The sequence below is a fragment of the Choloepus didactylus genome, chromosome 1 (assembly GCF_015220235.1).
Source record: "Choloepus didactylus isolate mChoDid1 chromosome 1, mChoDid1.pri, whole genome shotgun sequence".
Lineage (NCBI taxonomy): Eukaryota > Metazoa > Chordata > Mammalia > Pilosa > Megalonychidae > Choloepus > Choloepus didactylus.
Window position 1 is genome coordinate 88,684,413 of NC_051307.1, and position 24,096 is coordinate 88,708,508.

Consider the following 24,096-nt stretch of genomic DNA (forward strand, 5'->3'; position numbering starts at 1 on the left):
CTTAAATTTTCACGTCACTCTTAGACACTGATATTATCATCATCCTGTTTATAGATGAGGTAACTGTGGCTTTGAAGAGGCTAATAAACAATTTGCCCAAAGTCACACTACTCCTAAGAGGTAGAGCTAAAAGATAAAGATCAGTGTCTTCCTTGAATGCCTTCTTTGCACAAGGTTTCTCCCTAAGGTGACAAGTACCCATGGCAGGGACTTATTGGAAGAAGTCACACCACTATCTCTCAAAGGTGGCCAGTGGATTCAGTCATTATGTGTTATTGTGGCTCTTTGAAAAGCTAAGTAATCCTCATCTACCCAGCGTTTTCTGGCTTGGGAAACAGCTTTGCAGCTTTTGTTTCAGAAGATCACAATTTAATTTCCAAGTAAAGTTTCCTTTTTACTCCAGTGAAATTTTGAAAGGTTACACATGTATGAAAAGAGAATTTCAGAATTAAAAATTATTGTGGAACTGTGGAGGTGGTGCTGTTTAATTATATAGCACTGTCTGCAAAAGACTACAGAAATAACTACATGCCATTGTCTATATTGTTCTCTATTAAGATTCCTTTTGTTTCTCAGTGCTTGAAAATTGGTCATGAACAGGAAATTTTAAAATATTAATGGTCAATAGATAATGCTTATTCTCCCAAGAAATAAAAGCAATGTAATTTAAAGCAATGAAATATTATTTTTCCTCTATCAAAGTGGCAAATATTAAATTTATCTTTTTCAAAAGAAAGAATCCTCCATGTTGCTAAGGAGAGAGGACTATTTATAGCCTTATCTGCTGATGGTAGTACAATCTTTCTGGATGGTAATCTGGTGATATATACCAAAAGACTTTAAAATGTATTTGCCAGTTCAACTTTTAGGAATTTATTCCAAGGACATAATCATATATGTTTGTAAAGATTTAAGTGATGTGGATATTTTTCTTATTGTTTCTAATAGAGAAAATCTTAGAAACAAGTTAAATGTTTAAAAATTGAGCATTAATTATGGTACATCTTTAATGGAATACCATGGAATCATTAAAAATTCTGTTGTAGAACCATTCAAAATGTGTTTAGCTTCAGAAAGAAAAAGCAGAATGTACAGTGCTACCATTTTTTATAAATAGTACATGTACACACAATGGTAATCGGGAATATAGCTGATTTTTATTTTCTACTTTGTGCTTTTGAAATTGAATCACAATTGCAGGCAAAAAAAAAAAAACTAGCTATTTGAGAAAAAGAAATCAATAGCTGGCTTTTCTCAGAAAAGCCTGTTTTCATAGAATGTTAGATACGGAAGGGTGCTGGGCGCCCATTTCCTTATTTTACTGATGGAATTGAGTAGCGTATCTGGAAGGAAGACAGTGTAGTGGCTCAATGGTGGGGCTTTGAAACCAGCCTGCTGGTTTAAACCCAGTTTCCTCACTTTCTGGCTGTGTAACCTTGGGCAAATCACTTAACCTTTGTAATCCTGTTTCTATAATGGGGAGAATAGTGATACGTCTTAAGGTGGCTGTGAGACTTTAATGAGATATTCCTTGTAAAATGCTGAGACCCTTACTCTAATAAGTACTCAGTAATTATTATTAGTTGGTTTTATAGCTATTACCATCAGGGTTAAGAAATGGAGGGGTAACATTTTGTCCAAGATTACACAATTATTTAATGGCATTGCTAGGACTAGAATGCAGGAAGGTTGTTTCTGGCAGTGTTCAGTACCCTGTGACCCTGGTAGGACAACCCCTGAGTGGGATTCCAGGGTGGCTGGTGTGAAACAGGTGGAGCCCAAGGACAAGGTCAGACACTTCCAGGGAGTGACTGATCACAAGGAAACCAAAAGCTGAGAGTCAGGTTAAAGGCAGGTTTGGGGAGAAGAGGTAACTCAGGGACCTTGCTGAGAATGGGGCTTTTCTAGGCCAACATAGGGGAACTGCAGATATAACTGTGAGAAGGTGCCTGACGGGTGGTAAATAGAAGATGAGGTGGAGGAAGCTGAGTGAGGCTGGGATAAGGAGCCCCAAGGAGCCAGGCATTTTCCTAAAGTCACAGCCTAAGTTTGAAGAATTGTAAACAAGCAGAGACATAAATACCCAATAAATACCGAGAGAGAATACGTGTGACAAGGAGATCATTTAGGAAAAGACTGGAATAATCCAAGGAGAGGTGATGAGGACATGAAACCAGGGCAGACACAGTAAGAACAGAAAGGAGAGATGCATTTCAGAGATGTGTAAGCACTAGAATTGACAGCATTTGGTTTTTGACAAATGTGGATCTTGGTGGAGAAGGAGAGATCTAAGTGCACAGTGGTCATCCTTCACAAAATGGGGAATATAGGAAGTGTAGTGAGTTTGGGTTGGGGTAGAAAGAGAACAGATGGTGAATTCATTTTGTAACATGTTGAATTTGAGATGCCTGTGGGGCAGCGGGATGGAGATGTCCAAGTAGACAGTTGGATACACAGGCACAAAGCCCAAGAAAGAAGTCAGGGCTGGAGAGAGACACTTAAGAGTTTTCAGCATCAGGACAGCTGATATCAGGACAGTTAAGTGTGTGTTGTAACCCCAAACTGTGTATCATGATGCAGTCTGTTGGCTACCATAGTTGCATAAGTTTTACGGCAATATCAGAGATCAAAGAGTCAATCAAATATGGTTCAGCTGCTGCAGTTGTGAAAAAAAAAATCATTTTAATCAGACCAAATTTCCATTGCCAAAACCCTCAAGGCCACTATTTGTGTTCTGTCTCAGGTTGGGTTAAATTTGCGCTTTTAATCATATGGGTAATTTGAAGATTTTTTTCTTTATACTTTGCTTTATTAATAAAGGATGTTTTAGGAAAAAAAAAAAAAGAATTCTCAGGGGGGTGGGACTGCTATGGAGAGGGTATGGTGGATTGAGAAGAAGCCATGGAAGGAAGCTGGGGAGACGTGACATTTAAGGAAAGGGTGAGGAAGAAGAGTCTACAATAGACACTGAGAAGGGGCTAGAGAGATTGGATCACACTGGGTGAAAGATGGTGTCATAGAAACCAAGGAAGGAGTGGGACGCAAGAATGAGACCACATCCACAGAAAAACACTGCACATTTACCAAACTCCTGCATTCTGCCAAGAAGTCACGTGAGGTACAACAGAAAGTTGGCTTTAGTAGCTAAGAAGTCATTCTTTACCTTGGTGAGAGTGCACATAGCCAGAGAAAGAAACCATGAATAAGCATACCAGAGAGGTGGGAGGAAAATCAAAAAAGGATTAGGTCACCTAAACCAAGAGGAGAAAAATATTTTGCAAAGCAGAGGATAGTCATGGTGTCAAATTCTGCAAAAGGCGAAGTAGAATGACGGAAACTGTCAGTCCAGAAGTCATCAGTGGCCTTTGCAGAGCACCACCCCCCCACCCCACCCCCACCCCCACCCCCGTTGAGTAGAGGGAGTGCAGCTTAGGGAGCTGAGTGCACAGAGACAGCTCTTAAGGCCCACTCCTGCAATAAGTTCGGTTTATGAAAGGAAACCTTGTCACTGGATCAAATCCACCTCCTCTGTTCATAAAGAGCCACATGGAAATAACCTTGAGTCAGGTCACCTAGTCCCCAACATCGTCCCTTACTACTTTAATAGTTAAGCAAAAGACAGAAAAGTCAATACTTCTGTTTCCACACAAAACTGTTTTTGAAAAGATATCAGAAAAAAAAAAAAAAAGGATTTTTGCAGATGAAATTTTACATGTTGGATTTTTTGCTACTGGAACAGATTCCATTCTGTATTGCTATAATAAAAAGTTTTTATTTGAGGCTTCTTAGTAATGAAACCTCTGGTGACTCTAGTGATATAAAGAAGAAAAGAAACCCAAGTGCAATTTCAGGGATCACTTAGAATTTACAGCAGTAAACAGAAAGACCACGGTAGAATTAGAATAGAGAAGTATTAAAGTATTTTCTTAGAAAGCCTTGAAAGTAAAAATAAATCTAAAATTTGCTTTTTGTGGTGTCAAGGATATTATAAGCCAAAACAACCCAAATGTCACAGTTCTAAATTATCAGTGATCAAATTAAATTTAACTGTACTAACAGATCTAATAGAAATAAAAAGTAATGAACATTCAGTTAAATAAACCAATTAGTTAATACTAGCCAGATGCTAACCACTAGCTAAAGCCTGAAATAAACAGCTCTCCTGAAGATACACCTAGGCCATCACCGCATCTTATAAATACTTTCAACCCACCTCAACAATAAATCTTTATGAGGAGCCTGATACAGTTTTAAGGTACTGTGGTTAATACAGAAGAAACAGCTAACATGTTATTTTTATAGCCTAACTGGGAATAAAAACTAACAATTATGAATTGACAGAAAGTAATCAAATGCAGTTAATAATTAAGTGATTTTAAAAGAAGATATAAACAATGAAAAATAAAAAACATTCATTCTCACAAAATAGTAAAGAAATGCCAATTTAAGCACTAATGAGATATTTTCATTTGTCAAATTAAACAGTAAAAATACAAACAATCCAATTAGAAAATGGGCAAAAGACATTTCACCAAACAGGATATATAGTTGGCAAATGAGCACACGACAAAATGTTCTACATCAATAACCATTATGGAAATGAAAATTTAAAATCACAGTGAGATCTCACTACATATCTCTCACATATCTTTCCAAACTGGAAGAAACCCAAATGTCCTTCAGAGAGTAAATGTTTACAAAAATCGCATTTTCCGCAAGTGAAACCTGAATCTTAGAGACAGATGTTAAGTAACTTGCCCAGGTCACACAGCTGGAGCCAGGATTCAAACGCCAATCTCATTCCAGACCCCAGCTTTGAACAGCCATGCTTCAGATCATGGGAGAGCACAGGGGAGAGTGGGGGGGACTCCACTGATAGTAGTCTTTAAAAAAGAAAAATGAAACTTAATGATAATTTAGTTGCCAGTATTTCAGATATCTGGAGAATTCACCCAAGTTTGGATTTTCAGTTCTTCTGGAAAATCAGAATACCTAGTAACACTGGGTCCACATTTCCACATGGCAACAACTGGTGGATCTAGCAGAGATTGCCCAACTTTCCTCTTCCCATGTGACTGTTTTTCATGTATTTGTTTGTTTTTTAATTAGAGAATTTGTAGGTTTGCAGGAAATACAGTTTCCATACCCCCCGCCCCCCCCACACATAATTTTCCCTATATTAACACTTTGCTTTAGTGTGGCAGCTTTGTTACAATTGATGAAACAATATTATTATAATTATACTATTAACTATAGTCCATAGTTTACATTAGGGTTCACTGTGTTGTACAGACCTATGATTTTTTAAAATTTTTATTCCAGTAACATACATGCAACCTAAAATTTCCCTTGTTAATCACAAATACATAATTCAGTGATTTTAATTACATTCACAAAGTTGTGCTACCATCATCACCACCCAAAACTTTTCCATCACCCCAAAACAGACCAGGTGGCTGTTTTGCTCAATTATATTACCTGCCTGGACCCTGCAGACACTTGTCTCAAAAGACCCTTGGTCTAGGAAGTGAGGCATCAGCAGGTGGGAAGGAATAACCCAATGCAACAGGGCCGATGAGAGCTAAGGTTGTTTGAAAGTCTAAATCCAGCAACCCAATTCCCCAAGGAAGCCAGATTTAAGCCAAAGGGTTTTTGCTTTCTCCCATCCAGACTGGGTTGGAAATGGCCCCACGATCTCTGCTTGGGGGGTTGGAAGGAAGTGGATTGGGAGGAAGGGGGACACTTGATTGAGAGCTCAAAGGAGAAGGTGGAAATTTAAGGGACACGGAGAATTTAGACAGGAGGCAGATAGAAATTTGATGAGTCTGTGAAGTGACGACCCAAGATTCTATTTGCAAGAGAATTCTGTGGCTTGTAAGTTCCATGGTTGCCATAAACAAAGGGAAAACAAACCAAAATACAGCCTCTTTAATCCCTGTAGTTGTGGGTTTTCACATGTACAGGCCAAGTGGTCCCTTTAGACACCACTCAGGTAGTGATTTGAGGGTCCCATTCAGTTCTGTGGGTCCTCAGGAAAAATCTTTTATAAACTAAAGGAACTTTTTGGGCAGGTTACTAACTTCTCTGTGCCTCAGTTTCTTCATCTGTTAGAAGATTTAACAGTTCCAGCCTTTCAGAGGGTAAAGACTAAGTGAGCAATGTGAAGGAATGTGATATTCAGGGCAGAATAGGAAGGAATAAATGGTTGTTGTGACCAGAGACCTGGCCAAGAACTTGACAAGGGTGTTTCTTGAATCCCCACAATAACCGTGTGGGTTAGGTATCATTTTCCACTTGCAGAAAATGAGGAAACTGAGGTTCAGAGAAGTTTACTAACTTACTCAAGTTACACAATTAGTAAGGGGTAGGGTGGGGAGACTCACAAAGTACCAAATCACACCCACGGCTTTCAGACCAGAAAAAGTACGCTGACATCCATCTCACATGCTAATGATATCCAATAACGTTAGCAGCTAGAAATTAAAACAGATTTAATTCTATCTTCTGCTAAAATCTTGAGGTTACTAGCTGTGTGACCCTGGTCAAGTGGCCTAACCTCTCTGAAACTCAGTTTCCTCATCTGTAAATCTTGTATGTTTATTGTGAAGATTAAATGAAGTAATGCATTTAAAGTACTTAGCAGAGGGCCTGGCTTGTAACAATTGGCTAACAGATATTAACTTTAATTAATAGAGATTTACTGTGCTCCCACTCTGAACCTGTTAACCATGTTAGGCACCAGGAATGCAAAGGGGGCATGAAACACAATCCCTGCCCTTGTGGAATCCAGGACAGGAAAGCCATAGGAGCAGTGAAATTTTAACACAATAAGGAAACTTGTAACAGAAGAATAAATAATGTGATTTTGGGATTGAGGAAGATAGAGACATGGTTAAGAGAAGGAAGGTGAGTCAGGGAAGCTTCAACTGTGGGGTGATCTGGAGCTCAAAGGAAGAGTGGAATTTTGCAGTCAGAGAAGGCAGGATAGGCATTCCAGGCCGAGGGAACAGCTTATGCAAAGGTAAAGAAGGCAGAAGTCTTGAAAGTGCCTGTTGGATTCAGGAAATAATGAGAGGTTCCAACATGACTAGAGGGTAAGTTGTATAGGTGAGTGACAAAAGCAAGAGAGAAAACTTGGATTCAGGCCATGGCCTTGTGGATCTTGCTAAGAAGTGTGACTACCAGCCTCTGAGGAACAGGAGCAGGTCTTCAAGCGAGGAATTTTCATAATCAGATTGTTTTCAGGGAAAGGATAAGGTGGAGGACTGTGAGAGGGAACCACTCGTAATAGTCTAGACAAGAGATGATGAAGACCCTACACTGGCCACTAATGAGTTGGAAGTGAGTGGTGAGGAAGAGGGGGCCTCGACGTAAACACAATGTGTGAAATCCAAGCTATGAAAATGAGTTGGTCCTTCCTTACCACGGTCATCCCAAGGGACCAAAACAAAAACACAGAAAACCCTTTTAAAAATAATCTCTTTTGTTTGTATGCAAATAGGCCATGCACAGTGAAAGTACCACTCCAGTGTGATGACAAATGCAATATTTTGTTTCCGATCGATGAGACACAAAGATCAAGTTGGCTTATCAACGCTGTCCTTCCTTAAAATCCCAAGTCCTTACCTTAGAACTGTAGCTGACAAGTGCAAGGCTTATTTAAGATTGTTTTTCATCTTCAACCAGATTTGAGTAATGCTATTTAAGGTACTTTTCAAAGAAGCCATTCCTTACTCACATTGCTGAATAGTAGGAAAAGCAGCATATTATTTTATTGGGAATGTTCTCTTTCAAGTAGCAACTGCTCTGTGTCATGATGGACATTTAGAACCTTCCAGAAGAGGTGTGTGAAGGGAGTAGGAGGGAACTGCAAAGCTACACCTCTATGGATCTGCATCACTAACTTGAAGATTTCAAATCCAAGCTGATAAACGCACATTTTAAGCATTCACACAAGTCCTATGTGCATTGCTTTCATTTACAAAGATAGACACGGGGAAGTGAGCCTCTGAGTATGTAATGCTCCCCCACCCCTGTTATGAAACACAAGCTTTAAAAAATCCAAAGTTTTCCTTTTTTTTTTTTTCTATAAGCTTAGTCATATTGGTTGTGTTCTGTATGCCCCAATCTATTTTATCTTACTTTGTGGCGCACATTTTATTTATATTCTTATATAAATATTTTGCATTATAAGGTGCTTTCACAGGTCTTCATGCTTCCCTAACTTTGAAATATGCTGCCATTTGCTAAAATGTGTTAGTTTTGTTATGTATTATACCCTCACCTCTGCACACGTAGGGAAAAAATGTATGGGCTTAACTCGTCAAGCAACTTTTACATTTAGAATATAACTTTATTTTATTTCTTCTAACTGAGGTTGTGAAGGAAACGACAAATGCCAGTTGCTTTGGGAAAGAAATGAGTTTCTCAGAATGCTTATCCATAAGCAATTGGGCCCCTTTAAGTATACAATCTTCTGCATGTGGGTTTAATGTTCCCACTGAAGAATGAAAGGACAGTCAGTTTGGTATCAGATATTTACTTTGTTGGATTCTGAATAGCAATGCCTCAAATGTTGGTAGCTTATTGGTATCATCTTTGTAAACTTGCGTCTGTATACATTCATTCATCTCGTAAAGACTCTATTTAATTTTGTTACGTGTTGAATAATAGGTCATCTTTTGGGCAGACTATCAGAGGAAATCCTGAGATTGTAAGATTGTATTGTAAGCCCTACTGAATAGCTAGGATCACAGAATTATTCAACTGAAAGGGAAGTTAAGGATCACTTAGTCCACATGTCCCGAGTGGGTTCTCCCTACCACGCCACCCGTGACTGCTGACCACGCAGCCACCACAGCCACTGAACATGTGAAGTGAAGGAAAACGATACCTCCTGAAGCATTCTATTCCTGAGACGGAGGGCCTGGGCAAAGTTTTCCCAGTCGTGACCTACACAACATAGTTAGAATCTGTGTCAGGCTCTTAAGAGAGTATTTACTCATAAAGATGTCGTACATAGTGAAGTTGTGAAGGAAAATCACTTGATGGAAAGACCTCAAGATTATTAGGTCAGCATCGGTGTCCTCCACTCACTGCAGCTCCCCGAGGGCAGGACCACATGCTGCTTTTGCCTCCCCTGGGATCCCAGGACTAACCAGACCTGAGCTCAGTCGGGGCAGGGATAAACAAGTGTTGAATGAATGAAAGCACACTGAAAAGCAGAAATTCCACATGGTAGAATTATATCTGTGGATTTTTACATGTTATTGGGAAATGGAAAATATTTAGGAGGTACAAAGATAAGTAGGAACAAAGGGAAACATAAAAATGTGTGCTTTTTTACGTCACTAGACCCTACAGTTAACTACCAGCTCCCTTGGAAGCCCAGGCATCACCCTGAGGCTCTTCACAGCTGGAGGCGTTTGTATATGTGGCAGGCAAGCAAGCTGGGAGGGGTGCTCTGGACGTGATTTGGCAGCTATAATCATGGTCTCTAGTGTCCATGGAAGAATCGTGAGCACTATCAGCTCCCCGAACTGCAGTCCTTCTTTGGCTTGGCCTTGTTTTTCCCAATCTGTGGTCTGACCGCTACTCACCCCCCACCCCCACCCCCATGATGGGCTGACGCCTTGTTGGAAATGCATAAATTATTCAAATGTCTCCTCCCACCACACTATAGATAGCACACTTCCCGGGAAGTCCTGTTTCTGTGTGTGCCCGTGCGCATCCCCGCCCCACCTCTGCCAAGTCTCCACCAGATCGGAGACCCTGGTTCCCCAGGTGCTAGGGTTGATGACCCTAGCCTCAGCTCCACCTTTTCTTATCTTCCTCCCCAGCCATACCACTCAAGTAACAGCACATCTCAAGCCTGAACCCGTCCTTGGTACAACAGTACTTTTTGTAAAAATGCGTGCATCCTGATGCTTACCCTTTTGCCAATTTTTTCCTTAACCTTTTATTATATGGAAATGTAATTTTCAATCCCAATAAATGTATTTTTCTACTGAAGTTTGGATTTGTTTTATTAAGCCACCATATGCTTTGGAGAGAAAAGGCGGACAAATCTTTTGCAGTTATCCATTCTATCCATAGGACGGAATCCTGAAAATACTTGTGTCCTTTGCCTTTATGACTTCCCCTTTGAGGACACTTAATGCAAACGTCTGTCATGCAGTCCTGGTTGCCGCATTCAGAAATTGATCGAATTCGTTAAGGAACAATCTGCTTTGCCTCTTTCTTAGCATGCATGAATGATGGGTGTGAATTTGCATCATGAGAAAGCAAATAAAAGAAGATACCCCAGGGCAGCTAGGGAAACAGAAAAAGCCAGCTTGGGACAAGAGTAGAGCCTGTGATAGAAGTTGTTAGTGTGGGGTTCTGCCCCACCCGGTCACTCACTTGTATGATATAAATATCGAGCTGCAAAATTTTGGCTCAGAGAAAAAGACAACCTCTAATGCTTAACAACATGAAATTTGCTCTGAAGGGTAAGTGAAGAATGTATCCCCCCTCAAAGAAAAAAGAAATCTACATTTCTAAGAATGTTCCTCCAGAAACATGGAACCGAAAACTGTTTTTTTAAATTGATCTGGCCCTTAGAAAACAGTGGGACTTTTTCTTTATTTTACCTAAGGAATTGACATAAAAATCTGTGATTCTGCACCAGAAAGATGCAGAGAATGTCAAAATAGAGGGCAGAAATGCAAAATTGGAAATTTTTCACAGTGATGTTGTTTGTATGGCATTTGCTTACAAGCGTGAAACATGAAGTGAACCTTTGGACTATGAAATTGATGCTAATTTTCTTTCCCACTAGCTAGAAGTTCTCTAAATGTCACCTCATGAATTTAGCTGCTTTACCAGTAATCAGTGCATGTGATTAGTGGGTGTGTGGTGTGTTTTTAAATAAATAGTCTTTATTTTTTAGAAGAGTTTTAGACTTACAGATAATATGAAGTTACCAAATACCCTCTCCCCTGCACACAATTTCTCTCATTGTTAACATCTCGCATTAGTGTGGCACATTTGTTACAATTAATGAACCAATACTGATATATTACTGTGTTAGTTTGTGGGGCTGCCTTGACAAATGCCACACCATGGATTAAACAACAAGCATTTTTTTGGCTCACAGTTTCAGAGGCCAGAAATCCAACACTGAGCTATCTGCAAGGCTTGCTTTCTCTTCGTAGACTGTAATGTTCTAGTGTTGGCTGTTGACAATCTTATAGATCCCTTGGCTTTCCTGTCACCTGGCGATATCCTATCCTTTCTTTTCCTCTTCCAGTTTTCCGCTGACTTCTGGCTTCTGGCTTTTTACAAGGCCTCTCATAATCTGGATTAAGACCCACTCTCAGTCAGTTGGGCCGCAACTTAACTAAAAATAACATCTTCAAGAGGTCCCATTTACAATGGGTTCACACTCACAGGAATGTGGGTTAAGATTAAGAACATGTCTAAACGGGGGTACATTATTTAATCTACCATAGTGATTATTAACTAAAATCCATAGTTTACATTAAGATTCACTCTTTGTGTTGTACATACAGTTCTGTGGATTTGGACAATAGTATAACGTCATGTATCCACCATTACAGTATACAAAATAGTTTCACCACCCTAAAAATCCCCTGTGCTTCACCTATGAATTCCTTCCCTTTCCTCTCTGGCAACCACTGATCTTTGACTATCTCTATAGTTTTGTCTTTTCCAGAATGTCATATAGTTAGAATCATGCAGTACATAGCTTTTTCAGAGTGATTTCTTTCACTTAGCAATATGCATTTAAGGTTCCCTGATGTCTTTTCTTGGCTTGATAACTCATTTCTTTTTATCGCTGAATAACATCTAATTGTATGGATGTACCACATTTTCTTTATCCATTCACCTATTGAAGGACATCTTAGTAGCTTCCAATTTTTGGCAATTGTGAATAAAGCTGCTTATAAACATTTGTGTCCAGGTTTTTGTGTGGACGTAAGTTTTCAACTCGATTGGGTAGATACCTAGGAGTACAATTGCTAGATCGTATGGAAAGACTATGTTTAGCTTGGCAAGAAACTGCCAAAGAGTCTACACCAATTGGCCTTCCTACCAGCAATGACTGTTGTTTCATAGCCTTGTCAGCATTTTGGTATTGTAGTTTGGATTTTAGGCATTCTAATAAGTGTGTAGTTGGTATCTCATTGTTGTTTTAATTTTCAATTCCCTAATGACATATGACATGAGCATCTTTTCATGTGGTTATTTGCCATCTGCATATCTCCTTTGGTGAGGTGTTTGTTCAGATCTTTTGCTCTTTTTTTAAAAAAATTGTGTTGTTCATTTCCTTATTGTTGAGTTTTAAGAGTCCTTTGCATGGTTCAGATATAAGTCCTTCATCAGATATGTGTTCTGCAAATATTTGCTCCCAATCTGTGGCTTGTCTTTTCATTCTCTTAACAGTTGCTGTGGTTTTATGCTTTAAGGAGGGAGGGTTCTAAAAATACACTTTTACAGCAGCAGTAAAAAAAAAAAAAATTTGTAGCAGATGCCTTATGCTCTCTCTCAGGTGGTTTCAGGGAACTGCCTTTGAACCCAGCATGGTTTCATTAAGAGGGGAGAGTCAGGGTGCCCAGGGCCCAAGGTCCTCCCCTCCCTTGGCTCTGATGACCTTGGGTAAGGCCTCCTAATCGGATCTGGGAGTGACACAAGGCATGGGGGGATAGCTAATACAGTGGATGACATACGTGGGATTCAGAGTAATTTTGATTGGCTGAACACAAACTCCATGCACTATTGGAGGCTGAGCAGCAGGGCTGGGAATAAGAGCAAGACCCAGCCCTGAGGGGCATCACTTCTGCAGATTGGAGACAGGGTCTCCTCCTTGTGAAACAGACATGAAGTCTACCCAGGTTGGCCTCCTTCACTTCAGACGTTTTCCCAGGAAAGGTTTCAACTAAATTAATAACAATTCAGGAATTGTGTCTGCAGTCAAATCTTGGTCACTCTTGCATGAATTATATTATGCGTAAGATCTGAATTTCTGCATCCAGGTATGTAAAAGATAATCACTCTCCATATTTCCTTTAACTCAAACTAATCTGACCTCTGAATCTCATTCTGCCAGTTGGACAAGAGGCTCCACCCTGGTCAAACAAGGATCCCCATCCCCTGCTGCAATGTAGTCAGAACTCAGGAATCTGACCTGGTGCCTGAAGAGTCTCTCAAGCCACTAACCTGTCCTGGTTGTCATTGGCAAGTCACTGCCTGAGCCCACAGTGGTCTCCTGAACTCTGGCAGCTCTCTGCTCCCATGCGACGGTGGGAAAGGAGAATCTCTGCTGACGCTGGGCCTGGGAGAAAAGTGCATACCCTCTAGGCATGAACCATCACCCCAGGAGGGCATGCCTGGGTTCCCACAGTTCACAGGACCCTACACCTCTCCCTTTCCCCCTCTTCTTGCATCTCAAAAGCACTATCTCTCTCCTCTCACCCTCCAGATCACCTGTATCATCTCTTCCATGGACTTTTACAAAAAAACCAGAAGAGCCTCTGACTTTAGATCGCTTCTGCTTTCTCAGGAAAGCTCAGAAAACTAACACTAACATTTCAATGAACAAGGCTGCTACAATTATTCATGGAAACTATTTTATCCTATTTCAAAACCGCCACCACCACCTAGAATACTCTTCGACTGCCTCTAGACCACTAGCAACAGGAGGACACTTATATAGAGCAACAGACAGATGGTGGAAAACTGGAAAATACAGCTGAGTATTTGAATGTTTCCAAATGCCCATGGGCTTCTGGCTTTGCCACACAGAGTAGAGCCTATGTGATCCCCAGGGGAATATCTCTTGGGCAAGTTACGTGAGGGCATTGGAAAGGTATCTGTTTCCCCGCCCCACCCCCACAGGGTCCCTCTATAGCCACTCCCTCCCTGCTGCTTCATCTTTCAGCCTTGGCCTCTTAGACCAGAGAACATCCGGGAGTGGGGCAGTGGAGGAAGCAGCCCCAAGCAGAAAGCAGCTTTCTGAAGTCACCAGTAACTTCCTCCTGACCAAACGCAAGGGACTGATCTTCCTCATTCTGCTCACTGCTCTCAGCATTTGACCCTGTTGGTCACCATCACTGTTGAGCCCTCCCCTCCCTTGGCTCTGATGACCTTGGGTAAGGCCTCCTAATCGGATCTGGGAGTGGCACAAGGCGTGGGGGGATGGCTAATGCAGTGGATGACATACGTGGGATTCAGAGTAATTTTGATTGGCTGAACAAGAACTCCAAAGTCTGACTCACGAAACAGGATGGGGATGGGGGACAGCAATCTGACTTGACATGTGAAAAAAAAATCGTGATCAGCAACCTCTCAATGCAGCCTCCTAAAGGCTAATTTGATCTTTGACTCATTAACAAAAGCAATCTTGCCACTGCCGGTGCAGCCCTCAAGCTATTCTGCAAGCCTTTTCTGCTAAGAAGAATGTCACCTAACTCAGGGAATGGGCAGGGGGGAGAGCCACCAAGTTGTCTTGGGTCCTAGACACCATGTCATATGAGGAACAGTTAAGGATACTGACAATGTTTAGCTGAGAAAGGAGACTGTTAAGGAAATGAATAATAGATTTTTAATAAAAGGGTAAATTATATATATATGTATATTCAGGATATATGTATTCTGGTAGTTCTAGAAAACAGAACAGGAACAACTAGATAATGCTTATAGGACTGGGAATTGAGGGATGGGAGATTTGGGATTATTGTAAAGAAAACCTTTTTCTTATAACTGCCTTATCAGATAGTGAGTTTCCTAACATGAGAAGTAAAAATGCAAAGGCTGGACATGCATCCACCAGAGAAGTTATCAAGAGAGTTCTTACTTGAGTGAGAGACTGAATGGTTACTTCTGAGGTTCCTTACAACCTTCTGATTCTAAATACATCGTAGAGTATGAGGATTCCATGACACCATATCGTTCCTTATTTCTGCTGCCTGCCAGACCACTCTTCTTCCTTGACTTCTATTACAGCTTTGAAGAAGGCTGCTCTAAGCAAGGACTGAAATAAGAGGATGAGAGAAGGGATCTAGAAAAGTGAAAACAACAACTCTGTGAAGAGTTAATGCTTTATTTTCTGACAGGGACATTGCCAAGCTGGAATTATTAAGAGGAGGAGCACCAGGATGGTAGGGGTGATGAATGTCTAGAAAACATGTATTTTGTAATATTTAACTCAGAGCCCAATACACATAGCACCTAGCTCCCAGAATCTGGGCAGAAAGTTTCTCTGAGAACTGAATGGAATGGGTTGTACTTAAGAAACCAGACATCTGTGTTAAGTTGGAAATTGTGTTCTGCCGACCCGTCTGCCATCCAGACACAATCTAGCTGTTTTTTCATTCTAAGTGATTGATAAAGATTGTGACTGGCTGGGAAACGAATGTGGGCGCGTGAGGTGGAGAAAGGAAGGTGGAGTCAGATGAAGGACTACACAGATTTCTTCTGCCTGGATCTAGTGGCACATTGGCTGGTGTTTATAAACCATTATTAATATACAGCATATTTGAAAGCCCAGGACAGTAACATTTTCCAGTCTCCTAAAGACTGATTTTACAAGAGACCATAGCATTCAATTAGCATAAAAGGGTTCACTTTCCTGATTTTACTTAACCCTGTGCATATTGGTTTTCCTTCCACTTTTAAGTTAGAAGCTATCAAAATGAGCTAAAATAGGACAGGTTAGCCTTGTAAGATTCGTCAGAAAGGCTTATATTCAGGGATATATCCTCCGAAGATTCAGGACCCAAAAAATTGTCCTGTAGCTTTGTAGGTTTTGCCTCGGCTCTGTCTCGCGTCCCTCCAAAATCTTGGAGGTGTTTGGCATTCTGAGGTTCTGCTGGAGAGGCCCTGTGACTTGGTGAACTGCAGCAGACACGGGACACCCTTTACCTCTGCCCTCAGCTTCTCTCACAGCTCCCAGATAGGAAAAGCTGCTGATGTACTTCTTGGCCTCAAAGGCTTCACCTGATTCATGATATCCAGAGGCGCTGATCAACTGTGTTTTCTGAGCCTTACTCTCATATTGTATGGATGGCATAAGCTTCCAGAGTTTCACTGGCCTTGCATTTTCAAATCACATGTCAACACAGACTTTCATTTTCTCCTTTAAGGATATCAGGTGAAATATGATCAAATTTGGCAGAGAGCATGGGTTCTGTGCCTGTCTCAAGAGGAGAGTGGGCCCATGTCCCCGTGCTTCTGTGATACATCTTGGACTGTTCTGTTCTGTGTGGATCAGCCATCATAATCAGATGGGTCTGTCTTTTCTAAAGCTACCAGAATATTAGTGGTCGTTTCAGGCAGGGTCCACATGGTTATCTATACCTAAAGGGGTCTCTAATCCAGACTTCATGAAGTTAACACAAAAAGATTAAACCCTACAATTTGTTGTGCATAACGACATAGCCATATACTATAAAGAGTAGACAAAGGAATTCTGGTTTAATTCACCTGGTCCACTCTGGCTTTCTCTTGGTGCTTTTAATAGGTTTTCAGTAGTTTCTATTGTTGTTGTGATTTTTGGTCATAGACTAGCTTAAAATTTCCTTTAAACACTATATCTTCATTACAAAATTGTTATGGGGGGTTTACTGGCTGCTTATTTTACCAAAGGCCTCAAGAACAACTTCTCTGAACAAGGCTGCAACCCTGTATTTGTGGGGACTGGGGAAGGCTGTTCATTCGACTCCTTGTGGCATTAATTTTCTCATTCTGATCTGAGCAGTTAATGAATTACCCCATTACCCAGAGATAAGGGTGCAGTAACTCTTTTTGTTTTATAGCATTAAAATCTGCTCCTACAGTAGCCATTCTGGAGGAGGTTCCAGGTGAACTGTATAGGCCTCAGAACTCGACTGATTGTGCATTAATTTGTAGCTGTCCTACAGGGATGATGTGTCCTGAACACAGTGATGACTGTAGTTAGAATTTATTGAGTGTGTTTTCCATGTCAGGCGCTAGTCTAAATGCCTCCTGTATATTAGCTCATTTGATCCTTATAAAAGCACTAGCGATGAGATAGTTCTGAATATGTCAAAGAAAAGACTAAGGCACAGATGGACTAAAGTCATTTCCAAGTTTTCACAGCTGGTACCTGTCAGAGCGATGAATTGTACCAAGTCCTTGCGCCTAAGCTAAGCCTCCTGAGGACCAGGAACAGGAAAGGCTCCCAGTCTGCCAACCATCATCTTGGGAAGACAAGCCTGTGTCTCTCCAGATAATAGAGTAAACACAACAATGCCAAGCACATTTGGGGCCATTTCAGTCTTTAGCTTTTATGTTGCGAAGAGAAAATATATATGAAGTCCCCATTTAGAAAGACAGTGCCTGCCACATAGCAGATGCCCAGTTAATGTCATCTAGATAAAGATTGCAAGAAAGACCAGGAAAATTAAAAAAAAAAAAAAAAAAAAAAAGCATGCCCTCTTCCATAAATGAGATAATACTTTTTTCGAAGTGGATATAAAGTACAGCCAAGTTCCTGATGCTTTAGGAATTACTAATGCTCCCATGGCAACAGAGTGTGAAGCAGAGCAAATTAAACGGTCATTTGGCAAGAATTTTTCACACTCTGCTCTTATTTTTTACTTTCTGTATTTTTACTTTGTGGACCCTGTCCTACCTTTAGTAATATTTTGAGTTTTCCCTAATGATTCATGTTTTTGTGAAAAATTATTTTCTTTCAAATACATGACCTTTAAATTGTTGTCTCCTTGAGCATAATATTTATTACATTAAAAGTAGATAAAAATTTTTAGCACTCCTTTAATTTTATAAATGATTTTAAAAATAATATTCATTAAAAGAAAATTAACTTTACAAAAAGATCTCCTGGAGTTCAAGTACTAGGTGACATGAGAACACGTACACCGTGGCTGGGGACTGATAATTTATATCATGCAACATACATCCAATTTGAAAGAGGAAGCATTTGAAAGGTTAAATAATTGCTGCATGTATCCTTGTAGGAAAACCTGACTAGCAGAGAGGGAAGTGAGAGGCAAAAATCTGACTTCATAAAGTAGTATGATTCATAGAATATTTTGAAAAAGAGGTCATTTTATTTTCAAATATATGTGTATTATAAACCATGTACCTGGATAAGTTATCACAAAAATCTCCCCCTGCAAATATTAGCTGTCTTTGTTGCATAATTAGTGAGTGTCCTAATCATTAAGGATTCATGATTAAAAGGTAATAACAACAGACCCATGGGGAAGGAGGCTTTTGGGACAATACAGAGACAGAGAAAAAGGAAAACATGCTTTTAATTCACCCTCAATCTTTTGGATACCCAAGACTAGCTTATTGGGCAAGCACAAGAATACAGCTTGCACCAGAAGTGGTGGAGGATTACCAGGGATTAGAGAGCCTTGTGGAGAAGTGAAGAGGAAAGCCTGCACAGAGTAATAGGGAGAAAAAAGCAGATAAATGCAGATAAGTAATATCTTACCTGATGTACTTTGGGATTCTCCCCAGCATAGTGCCCGCCACATAGTCGAAGCTCAGTCTATTTAGTTGAATAAATTAATGAATGGGGACCTTGGATAAATCACCACAGCTTTCCTTATCCTAAAAATGCAGATAACATTTTATTTACTTTATGGTTTTATTATGAAGATTAAAAATGCATAAGATATGTAAAAGTATTTTAAATTAGAATAGTTTCATTGATGCCCTGACAGGCTGGATTTGGGTGCCTAGGGAGAGAGACCTTGACTGAGAGAGGTCACCAGCAGAAACCACCTCCAAAGTCATGTTGCAATATAATCTGTGCCCTATGATCCCCAGCTCCTGCCCTCCTTCTTTGGCTAAGATACATCCTTTCAGTTCCAGCAATTATTTGTGAAATGAGACAATTTCATGAAATGATTTCTAAAGCTTTTAAGTACCAATGATACATAATTTTCCTTGTTGAATTCTTACTGTTTTAAATCACATTTCTATTCCAAAGAATTACATGATTTTATTGAGATGTATGTTACATATCAGATATCTGACTCATTTCGAACTACAATTCAATGATTTTTAGTAAATTTACTGAGTTGTGCAACTATCACCACAAATCAGTTTTGGAATATTTTCAACACCCTGATTAGATCTATCACACCCATTTACTGTAAATCCTTCCCTGTTCCTACCCACTGCCCCAGGCAATCACTAATCTACTTTCTGCCTCTATGGATTTGCTTTTTCTGGACATTTCATATAATGGAATCATATAATATATGGTCTCTTATATATGGCATCTTTCACTTAGCATACTGTTTTCCTAGTTTCATATATGCTGTAACATATATCTAAAGTATGTGCTTTTATTTACTTCTTTTTAGAGAAAAATAAAACTCAAGTCATCATTGCCTCTTACTGAAATTCAACAGGTTTCTTATTGAACTTGTAGGACTATTGGCTGAGGATTCAAAAATTGTATTGATTATTTATTCATCCATTGATTGATCCACTTTCATTCATTCCAGAAGCATTTATCATGGCCCAGGCAGTATCCTAGGCTTTGGGAATACAAAAATGAATAAGATGCAGCCCCTGCTTGAGAGAAGCCCTCGTCCTGAGGGGGCGACAGACATAGAAACAATAGTGAGTCAGTGTGACAAGTGCCATCACTGAGGCACTACAGAATCTTCTGGAAATGCCAAGGATGGACTGACCAGCTGCCTGAAGGAAGGTAGAAAGAGGAGAGGCACTTGAATTGAGCCTTAGAAGTTGAATTGGATCTCTCTAGGTTGGCCAGGTTCAACTGGTGATACAAGAAATAGTTTCAGGGGAGTCCGTGAGGATTTGGCATGACACAGGCAAGGCATGAATGAACAGTGAGTCACATAGTGAGAAAGTTATTGCAATTTTAATTTTTTATTCAGTTTTTTTTATTGTATTAAGTAGTTCAACACTAATATCTGTATGATCTAGCATTTACTAACCTCTCTTTTCCACAAAGAGGAAACAAGTCTCTGTCTCCAGAGACTTTCCAGGTCAAATTTAATAACATTGTATATATTTTACTCACCTTTTATTTATGGCAAATGATACTGCTCTTTAGTAGTGACATGAAGATTCCTTTAAACATAAATTTACTTACAGTGAGTTGAGAAAAATACCAATAAAAAATAGTATAGATTGTGCATGGATGTGAGGTAGGACTAGTAGCCAGAATGACTGAAGTTTGGGAAATACTGCTCCAAACATTTTGAAAACATTGTTTCACTGTGCTCTGATAGGTGGGTAATTTTATGTGTTACAATAAAGAAACCAGGTGGACCCTTTCAAACAACAACAACAAAAAACTATGTGATTGTAAAATCCAGAGGAAAACCCCACGTGGGGCCTATCCAATAAAGAATGAAGTTTCCAAGGGATGCTCCTAGAGCCGGCTGCTGAAGGGAAGTGATGACCCTGTGAGTCAGGGCCCAGGACCCAGGCAGGAACCATGTGGGTCAGAGAGGCCCTGGATGGAAGGTGAAGAGGTTTACGGATCTGTTTGGGGAAGAATGATCATCATCTCACTAATCACAGAAGGAAGGGTCTTTGTGGAAAGGTCAAAGTAAGAAGTGGGAAAGTCTGGAAGGAAGATAGGAAAGTAATAATGAAAAGAAGACTAAATTGCTACTACTGTGTACCAGGTGGTTTACAAGCAAGCTCTTATTTGGTGCTTTTTGTTTTTCACTACAGTACAGCAAGGAAGCTATCATTAATCACATTTCATAGATGAGAAGACCAAGGTTCAGAGATATTTGATAGCTTGTCCAGGATCCAGTGGTCAAGCCAGGATTTTACTTCAGACCACCAGTTCCAAACCCATGGTCCTCCTCCTGCATCATATATCTTTGCTTGGGGAACCTCCTCCATTGGGTCAACAACAAACAGCTTTCTCTTTGTTGCTTTTACATATCTCCCGTCCTGCCGGGCACATCTAGCCTTGAAGAGAGGAGAGGCATGCTGAGTCGGGGGCTGCCTTTCGCCTTCTGAGCTCACGTGCTCCAGGCCTCAGAGGCATAAATATTACCCACACTGAGCAAGAGTTTCACAGGGTCTGATCAGGTCAGAAAAAGGAGACTTGCATCTAGGGCAGGGTTATATAAGCAAAGCCTGGCCCCGCTGAAGCACTAGCTTTGGAGAAATCCTCTTGGAGTCCACAGACCTTTCATACTTCTGCTTGCAACTTGTTCCCAGACTTGAGCACCACCCACTTCCAGGAATAGTGGACCAAGGTAATAGAAACATTCTAGATTAGGAAAATCTGAAATTGGAGGCTGCATATGCTGATTGCCTCTGAGCAGGAGCCTTAGAAAGTTACCTAATAAATGATTTGTAGGGGGTGAGAAGTGAAGCGTCCTGGCTCTCTGCTCTCTGGGGTTAAGCACTGACTCCAGACACGGTGTCTGGCACTTGGGCCCCCGGTAAAGCATTTGTTGAATGCAGCTGAGTCTTTATCTAGGGTCCTCAAAGGCTGCACCCCTGGATTTCTGTGAATCTGTGAGGGAAAGTGTCTTTATAATTAATGTTTGTGATGGGGGTTTCCTCAGGGTTTTACACTCACTCTCTGAGGTGCATTTGTAGTCATTCTCATCAGTGGAAATGCCCACCTGTCAGAAGTTATCTGGAGCTAAGCAAGAAGTCAACCCTAGTCTGCGGTGCTGCTTCTCTCAAGTCAGTTCCCCTTTCTCTGAGTCCTTGCCTCAGTCCTGAGAGATTCTCTCTCTCTACAAAGAGCCTGCGGAGGTATGGGGAGCTCTCAGCGGCTCCTCCTGGTTTATTCTTAGCACCTTGCTTCTGTGTGACTCGGGAATGCCACGGGGCTTGTATGCCTGGTCTCTGGGATCTGCAGTGGATGGGCATTTGTGACAGGTATGTTCTCACGAAGCTCATAAGCCTGGGGAGCATGAGCTGGGTGGGTGTTCAGAACTGGGGATGATGACTGGCAAGGGAATGGGCAAGAGGGATAGAGTACCTGTTTAAAACCCTTGACCATCAGGCTTGATTCTCGGACTAAGTTGGAGGTGGAACATTATAAAAATGGGTCTCTTTCAGCCAGATCCCTTCATCTGCTGTGACGAGGTAAGAGACAGGACAGGCAAGAAATAGGAGGTGCTACTTACCAAAAACCAGACAGTTTCTTTTGGCCTGGGTGCTGGGGGCTCTAAGCAACTCTGCTCCAGGAGAAGCTGTCCAAAGATGCCGCCCTGCCTGAGCCCCTTGTGACAGGAGCAAGTCCAAAGGTTGGGGCAAAACATGCAGGCTCCCTGCAATGTCCTCTGCTGTCTTGTTTGGCCTTTCCCTTCTCCCATCCAGAAACCTTTCCCCATCCCTTCTTCCCACCCAAATGCCCTGTCCAAAAGATTAGTCCCTCTTGGCACCAGAGACCGATAGCTCATTTGGAAAGTAGTTTAGATCCAAAAAGAGCCCAACGGTGATTTCGTGTTTTCTGCATGCGGTGAAAATATTTGCATTTTGCAAATAAACTTAAAATAGTGCCTCCATTAATAGTAATTTAATTTTGTGGCCAAGGGACCTTCCCACCCCTCTCAAACCATAATAACTAAGGACATGGCCTATTCCTCTGACATGTAACCTCAATCTTGGGACTCAGGCTCTGAACGAAAATGAATCTATTTAATTATGCACTCAAGGTCACAGTTTCATATGTATATATGAAAGTGAGTTTTACGTCTGCTGTTTGCTGTTGCAGATGCCATTAATGCTATTTGTGTGAGATATCTTTTGTATAATGGAAGCTTTCATGTATACTGAACGTATTTATTGAGTGCTTACTATGTCCAGGTACTGGATTCTTAATGGGGAACATAAAAGACGTGGTTCCTGTACTCTCAAAGCTTCTGGACTAGTGGGAAAACAATATTAATCAAATAATCACACAAAAGAATGATTGTATAGTGTGAGTGCTCTGACAGGAAGGAAAATGGTTTTATGTGACTGTGCTAACTCATTTAATAACCATGTCTTTGAGTTTTACATTTTGGTTACTCTGTTATCCCTGGTTGTCTGGTGTCCCTTCCTGGGTGGAGGTGGGCGTGTTGAGGATTGGATTTTATAGGAGCCAGGAGGGGGAGTGGGAAAGAAAAAAAAATGAAAGCTGAAAAGATGAGCCAAGGGCCAGATTCTTTAGGAGAAAATCAAGGTTCAAATACCATGTTTCAAATATCAGACAGAAGTGGGAGTTGTGGCTGGAGGTCTCGGCCATGGGATTGAAGCTGTGAGGAGATAGAACTAGAGCAAAACCAGGTCTGAAACAAGCTGGGAGGCTGGCGGAGAGGTTCCCGGGCAGTTTTCCCAAGTCCGGGCGAGTGCCAATCACCCGCCTTGCATGACCAGGCAGGCAGGAGAGGGAGAGTGTGTGTGTAGACGGGGAGGGGAGGAGGGCCAGAGGCTGGGCATGGTGCCCTTTATCGAACCCATATCCTCCTCTCTATCCTAACACAGAGTTGTTTCTGAACTGTACGTTGGCGAATACTCAGACAGATCTGGAGAACAGTTGCCATTTTCAATGTATGTAGAGGAAGAGAAGTGTGTCTTCTGCACTTTCCGTCTCCCAGTCAAGGCCTTGAGACCGCCACACTGGGAACTCCCATTCCCTATCTTCTCCTTCCTTTCATAGGCATGATTCCTTTCCACTTTCCATCTCCTATTTAGACAGATTAACTTGCAGTTAACTCTTAATGGCTCAAAATAAAAAGTGTTTCTCCCTTCCCACTACATTTGCATCTCAACAGGGGTTTTCAAAAAAAACATGTCTTGACCCAAGCAGTGAGTAATGTGGGAATTCCAAGCTGCAGGGCAGGACCAGTGTGTGGGACTGGGGGAGGGAAACGTCCCTCCAAGGGTGCCCTTGCAACGTTGACTTTTTTCTCTTTGATCATCTCTGGTTCTGCAAGAACAAGGAAGAGGCTCTGTCAGGGGCCAGGATGGGCATGGCTGCCTTTCGGTGGGTTCTCTGGGCGTCACCCCTGGTAGACAGAGCTCTTGCTCAGATGTGCACAGACTCAGGGAGATACCTTCTGATCCCTGAAAAACAGCATGATGCTCACCCTG

General features: G+C 41.1%; 1 protein-coding gene across 6 annotated transcripts in view; it reads left to right on the forward strand.

Annotated features, from left to right (window-relative positions):
- The window catches only part of CD86 (CD86 molecule), a 64,371-nt gene that overhangs the window by 757 nt on the left and 39,518 nt on the right, over positions 1 to 24,096 (forward strand). For 2 of the 6 annotated variants that reach the window (XM_037836708.1, XM_037836698.1), the window contains exon 1: positions 21,775 to 21,894. The exons of 1 other annotated variant lie outside the window; for it this stretch is intronic. In XM_037836708.1, coding sequence (XP_037692636.1) covers positions 21,851 to 21,894 — 44 coding nt within the window. In that variant the 5' untranslated portion in view covers positions 21,775 to 21,850. Of the gene's footprint in view, positions 1 to 21,166; positions 21,258 to 21,774; positions 21,895 to 24,096 lie in introns of those variants that run through there. 3 more of the 6 variants (XM_037836689.1, XM_037836681.1, XM_037836662.1) reach the window with 3 other exon arrangements.